The sequence below is a fragment of the Schistocerca americana genome, chromosome 4, assembly GCF_021461395.2.
Source record: "Schistocerca americana isolate TAMUIC-IGC-003095 chromosome 4, iqSchAmer2.1, whole genome shotgun sequence".
Taxonomy (NCBI): Eukaryota; Metazoa; Arthropoda; class Insecta; order Orthoptera; family Acrididae; genus Schistocerca; species Schistocerca americana.
Genome location: NC_060122.1, coordinates 297,531,174 through 297,538,051, shown reverse-complemented (window position 1 = coordinate 297,538,051; position 6,878 = coordinate 297,531,174). Strand labels below are relative to the sequence as shown.

The window sequence follows — 6,878 nt, the reverse complement described above, 5'->3', positions numbered from 1 at the left end:
TTCCCTTTGGCCGGTATTACACTATCAAATTTCTTTGTCCAAGATCTTTGTCCAATATCTTTGTCAAAGATTTTTGATAGTGTAATAGGGATCTTTGACAAATGTCGTCCAATATTTGATCAAATCTAGGCCGAGGCCGTATATTTGATCAAAGAAATCGCTTGTCTTCTGTTCACTGCAATGCGATATGTTACCACGCCGAGCGCCAGCATCGCTGGAGCGTTCTGTCATCATTTGTGTTTGTAAACATGGCTGCTAAATACAATTGGTGTGTGGCGTCTACCACAAAATTAATTGAATTGTACGAAGCGGATGAGGCGCTTTACAATGTGAGGCACCCTGAATATAAAAATAGGTTAAGAAGATTGGAAAGTTATAAAAATATTGCAGAGATAATCAGCCGAGACATACGGCCAGGATGTACGGCCGAAGACATAAAGAGGAAGATAAATGGCCTCCGTACTAGCTACTCGTACGAAAAAGCAAAAGTACGTATTGACATATTCATTTATATTTATTTATGCAAGTTAAGTTTACATGTCATACAAATGATTAGCATTAATTTGTTCACTGCAGCGACTTGAAGCATACAATAATGTTTACGTAACCTACAAGTAGTTAAATTATTTTCATTATTAATATTGCAGATGAATAAAAGCAAAAGTGGAGCCAGTGCGCAGGCGGTGTACACACCACAAGTGTACTGGTTTCAAATGCTGAAATTTCTAGACCAGTCTACAGAGGCCGACGAAAGTATGTGCAATTTGGAGAGCACGGATAGTGAAGCTGGAAGTGAACGTGCGACACCGACACCGACGTTTGAGGATATGTTAGCGGTATGTACATTTGTTTACATTTTACGTTACTAAATGTGATTATCTTGCCAGGGCACCTTCCCAGCGCCATTGTAAAATGTCTTAAAGTATTCCCTAACTGCTCTCCCGTGTACTGTACGTCCAGAAGCAGCTTGGCAGGCTATTGGTTCCATTTGCTGTAGGTCCTCAGTGGTTTGTGTCTCAAAATAAGTACAGTCTCCTACTACGGCAGAGACAGTTTCCTGCCGTGTGTACAAGTGTTTTCTTCTCTCAGTTAACAAGTTGTGCAATGTGCAGGCAGCCAGTGTTATTGTGGTAACTTTTTCAGGAGGCAGATTAATGGTAGTAAGAAAAATCCTGAAACGACTTGCAAGAATGCCAAAGCTGCTCTCCACTAATCTTCTCCCTCGTGACAGTCTGTAATTGAAAACCTTTTCTTCTTTTGTGATTCCTTTTAAGGGGTATGGCTTCATAATGTTATAACTCAGAGGAAAAGCGTCATCTGCCAGTACTACCATTGGAGTTGTAATGTTTGTGTTCCCAAGCTTCCTGCCTTCAGGAATGTTGAGCATAGATCGGTCAATGAGACACTCACGTAGTTTGCTTTTTGAAAACACTCCAGCATCACCAACACGCCCATTAGTTCCTACATCTACATACAAAAATTTGTAGGAAGCATCTACCATGGCAAATAAAATGATACTATTGAAGGATTTATAATTAAAAAAGTGCGATCCACTAGCTTGTGGACATTTAATACGAATGTGCTTTCCGTCCATTGCTCCTATAGTGTTATAACAGTTCCACTTCTTCTCGAAATCCTCTGCAATTTGCTCCCACTCTCCTCTGCTTGAGGGTACCTGTAAATAAATAAGATTTATGTATGTGCAAGGAAGTACGTAACTAATGGCTTTTATGTTTTATTTTATAGCAAGACATGCAAGAGCCTGTCGCATGTAGCGAGGCACAGCCACAGCCCCTGCGTCAAGAGCGGCCTCCCACTAAAAGGAGGAAAGTCACGCCAGACGTGGCAACTAACGTCATGCAGGAGGCCAGCAGGACACTTCAGGCTATGGCTGATGCTGCCAGAACCATGCCTGTCCATGATGACCGCTATAGTACCCTTGGCGCCCACATCGCAGCAGATCTGCGTGAAATGGAAAGAGTGGGCGGCAGGGGATACACCACTGCCACTATGCACAGTCTGCAGCGGACATTAATGGACAGGTGGGATTTGCTGCATGCGACAGTCCGTGCACAACCGTCCACCTCTGGATATATCCAGGTTGCCTTGCAGCAGGCTGGAATACAGGATGAAGATTCCCTTCCATAAATATATATGTGTCTATAAATTTTGTATCTCTCCAATCTTCTTAATCTATTTTTATAATCAGGGTGCCTCACATTGTAAAGTGTCTCATCCGCTTCATACATTTCAATTAATTTTGTGGTATCACACATCTCATTTGCCATGTAAATAAAATTAAATAAATAAAATAATAACAATTTATCTTCATGAACATAAAGTGTATAGAACAGTTATTTAGCTTCAGACAATAGTCCTTTAGTGCTTTGTAAATTGCTTCACACGTTTCAGGTATTATTTTACTTAATGTGCATTGTGGAATTCGAGTGCTGTACTGTAAGCTAGAGTAACTTTCTCCTGTAGCAAGGAATCGTAGCGTTACAGTGAGCCTGTCTTCTGCAGATATAGCAGTTCTTAGGTGAGTATTGTGTTTTGAGATATGAGGAATCACTTCACTGAGAACATACTGAAAAGTATGCTCATCCATTCGCAAGAAATTGATGTATGACTTGACGTCTTCCACTATTAATTCACGTAACAAGTTTTGCTGAATGCTTTTTTCGTCTCGTCGTGAAACCCACGGCTTCACCCAGGTACGTTTCCTTTTTTTCCCCCGCTTCTGTATCTCATGTGCACACACAGCAATTGTGGCACAAGCAGCAGCTGCTGCGGTTAATAACAATATGTTTCTGTCAGCCATCTTGAACTTTGACGAAAACTTTGATGACAGTGTAATACCCCTTCTAGCGCTACGTCAAAGATCTTTGTCCAATATATTGGACGGAATATTGGATCACATCTTTGATCAAATCTTTGACAAAGAAATTTGATAGTGTAATACCGGCCTTTAACCAACCACCGTCCCACATCAAGGAAGTGGCGCTGGTAGCAGCGCGTAGTTCTCCAGCAGTGTTCCCATTCTCCAGCTGTCGCCCCAGTGTCCTTAACAGGATGCGGCCAACTCACCCATCGCTTTCACACTTAATACCACCCCTCCGGCGCCCACTCGGCGACCGGGAAAACCATGCATGCGGCAATGATATCAAGTGTACCTGGTCGGCACCACAATTAAATCGAGCCTCAATACCTCTCGCTTACTTTACGAGTTTTGAAAAGAGAAATGAAGTTAATAACTTTTATGACTGTAGTTACTTCAATGAATTTAGCCAGATGAAATTTAAACAAGTACGGTAACAATGCGACCCATCGAAGTTCTGTGTTTCCACTTTCTTACTCTAATAAACCATACTAACTGGGCGTTCACTATTGTTAATTACGCACACAATAAGCAGTATCTTAACCCTTTCAGACCTGAATTTTTTCTGGAGGAAGGAAAATTTTTCTTCATGTGGTAATTATGTTCAGTGATTTTTTTAGTAACTTTAAATGCAAGATTTATACAAAAATATGTACCTGTTTTAAAAGACACTTTGTACACTTGGGTTCAACTTATGGACTAAAATAACTAGTTACAAAATATTCTCTCTTTTAATAAGTAATTACCAAGCAATAGCAATAACAATATTCAATTATACTGTGGAATACAGTGAACCAATCACATCTGTGTCTTCTGGTGGTCATGAGCTGCTGCGCTACATTGACTTGCTGATATTTTCATAGTGATGCCCAACAGCTGGCAGCACATGCACATGGTGAAAAGGCTGAACATTCACAAATGTCTACCTTGGGTTTCCATTGTCAAAAAGCTGTTAAGACACTGTAAAAGTTAATGTACACAATTGTAGCCTGGGAGTCTGAAAGGGTTAAGGAAGGGTTTAAATTAAGCAATGATTTGTATTTTAAATAAAACGGTAAACTGGTTTAAATTAAGTGTCAATATATTGAATTGAAGGCTCCTTTGAGTGCCATCTACGTTAAAAGACTCTGGCATTCTTCTACATCAGCAATGAAATAAATCGTCAGTATGAATAATTTGTCCGTAATGGACAGCATTGTGAGGACTGCGTCTGTTGGTAAATACAAAATTAAACAGTTTCTGCGTCAGTCACTTCTTTATTTTACCACTACGCATTGCCATGGTGTTCACACCATCATCTTCAGGTGGAGAATTGCTTTTTTACATGGCTGGCGTCTTTTCGCAATTGAAGACCAAGGACAGTATAGGTTATGTTGCGTCTTTTGCTAACAATAAAAATGGTTTATTTAGAAAAGGCACTTCTGAAGCTAAGATACATGAATACCTGACAATAAATTCCACTTACGGGAACGGTTGAGTCGTAAAAAGTCTGCATACTGCTGCCTGACTGATCATGTCCCCTCCACTGTCCACGTTTACACTGTCTCTTCAAAGACGTTGTAGATGTTACAGATATGCTTGTTTACCTCGGATATAAAGGTGAATGATTATGTTAGTTTCTACACAAGAAATTAATATAATAATTGAATTATGCACATGTCCTTATTCTAGTGCAGCCCATTCATATTTTTTTAAAACAAAAGAACAACATACTTATGTACACAATCATTTAATCTTTTATTTTGTTATCCAATGCTGCACCCCATTCATTTTCTTTAAATACAAGAAAAACATTTGTGTATATATAACTACCTAACATAATAACTGAACTGTGCATATTTCCATATTCTGATGCAGCACATTCATGTCTTAAAAAAATTAAAACCGTTTAATCTTTCATCTTCTTATCCAATGTAAACAAGCATATACGTAATACGCACAGGATCTCTGAACTGACAGTGTAAACTAATGTACACTGAGAAGGACGTACATCTGGCAGCAGTGTGTAGACTTTTTACAACTCTACCGTCCCTGTAAGTACAATTCACTGTCAGAAATTCATTTTTTTTTTCAATTTCGTAAGTGCCTTATCTAAAGAGACAATTTTTACCATTAAAAAAAGATGCAACATAACCTACACTTCCCTTGGTCTGCTACTGTGAGAAGACGTCTGTACTTTTCACCAACACCAGCTACGTAAACAAACAATTCTTTACCTGAAGATGATGGTCTGAACCATTGAACGCGTAATGGCAAAACAAACACGTGACTGACGCAGAAACTTTTTTTTTTAATTGTCTTTAGTTTACCTTGTTGGAAACAGTGAAGTTGAGAATATGGTGCAAAAATATTTCTGCAGATTTTCATATCTGCTATTAATTAGATAGACCGAACTCCATATTGTCTACTACTAAGAAACATTCTTGACGTGAGGTGGAGAGATTCTTGCAACGCCATATTTTAGCCTGGAAATGTCTTCCATCTGTAGGTAGATTTGCATGAGACGGCTTATTAATGCAGAAGTGCTAAATATCATCTCCTTCCATAATTTTTGCCAGTGTTAGCACTAATGTTTAATGTCTTGCACAGTCCACTAGTCCACTCCAAAACATTCCCTCACTCTAACACGGCAGGCAGGGTTCCACCACAGTTCAGTCCGTCTACGGTATACCTTGTTGTACATAAAAGTGGTTCACAAAAACGGAAAACAACCAGGTATCCCTGTTAACCATGTGTTGGCGATGACTATTGGGCCTGCGTACAGCGCACTTTTCTTCGTGGAAAATGTGTTCACAAAACGGAGAGACACTGGTAAAGCTTGGCTCTCCTCGCCTCGGGCCTAATGGCTTCTTCAGTTCTTTGACAGAATCTTACACTTCGCGTAATAACAAATTTTAACATCTCACGGGAGAGCTCAGACTTTATAATATGGTTCAAATGGCTCTGAGCACTATGAGAAATAACTTCTGAGGTCATCAGGCCCCTAGAACTTAGAACTACTTAAACCTAACTAACCTAAGGACATCACACACATCCATGCTCGTGGCAGGATTCGAACCTGCGACCGTAGCGGTCGCGTGGTTCCAGACTGTAGCGCCTAGAACCGCACGGTCACCTCGGCCGGCAGACTTTATAATATGGTTTGTTTTAGTATTCTTTATTGTTGAAGAATAAAATGAATGTGGTGTTTCAATCCAATTAAACTTTTAGATGTGAATCTTTTTCTATACAGGGTGCAACGGGTATAAGAGCAGAAATTTCTGTTAATAACGGAGGGTGGTGTACTGCACAACATAGCATTAGTATTCACGTCTCTTGCAGACTTATGACTATAGGTACTACATGTCATATGTTTTTAGATTTGGTAGTACCTCAACACAACGCGTGGGCAGGCAAGTCATTAATGCCTGTTTTCCCTTCGATCGGGGGATGGGCTGTTGAGACAGGTAATGCGGTGCGGCACGCCTCGTGATAACGAATGTGTGGGTCGCTCTCCCGCAACCAACAACAAACAGAGGTATCTGTCAGGTCCCACACGTACCCCAGTATGCATTTCCCGTACACACATGCTTAGTGTGAAATAACCATCATTTGTCAATCATTATTTGCGTTATCTACGGCGTTCATTACCGCAGTCTAGGGCAAAACAAAGTACGGAGGTGTGAAAACGTTAAATTGACTATTTAAAGCTTATCCTGACATTACTGATGCTTATCCTTGCGGTTTTAGGGCTCCGTGTCTCAATCTGTAAAAACATGACATACGACCGCTTCGTTGTGTGTTTGTCTGTCTGACTGTTAAGCACCCATTTTCTCAGGGGTGGGTAGACGCACCAGGTTCAAATTTATGTATCACACTAACGTCTATGGTCCCTTGCAGGTGGAAACGTTTTAAGGTTCTAAGTCGCTTCGGTCCAAAGATACGGCCGTTTATGTCACATAGTTTGATACTCGAAAACTCACTCACCAAAACCTCTAGGGTGCTTCCCGTTGTCCTAGAA

General features: G+C 40.3%; 1 protein-coding gene across 1 annotated transcript; it reads left to right on the top strand.

The window, feature by feature from the left end:
- The first annotated feature begins 406 nt into the window (after positions 1 to 406).
- Positions 407 to 2,249, top strand: LOC124613766. Its single transcript, XM_047142483.1, has 2 exons — positions 407 to 836; positions 1,747 to 2,249. Exons 1-2 carry the CDS (start codon positions 648 to 650, stop codon positions 2,146 to 2,148), a joined length of 591 nt encoding a protein of 196 aa, XP_046998439.1. The 5' UTR covers positions 407 to 647; the 3' UTR covers positions 2,149 to 2,249.
- Positions 2,250 to 6,878: the final 4,629 nt, after the last annotated feature.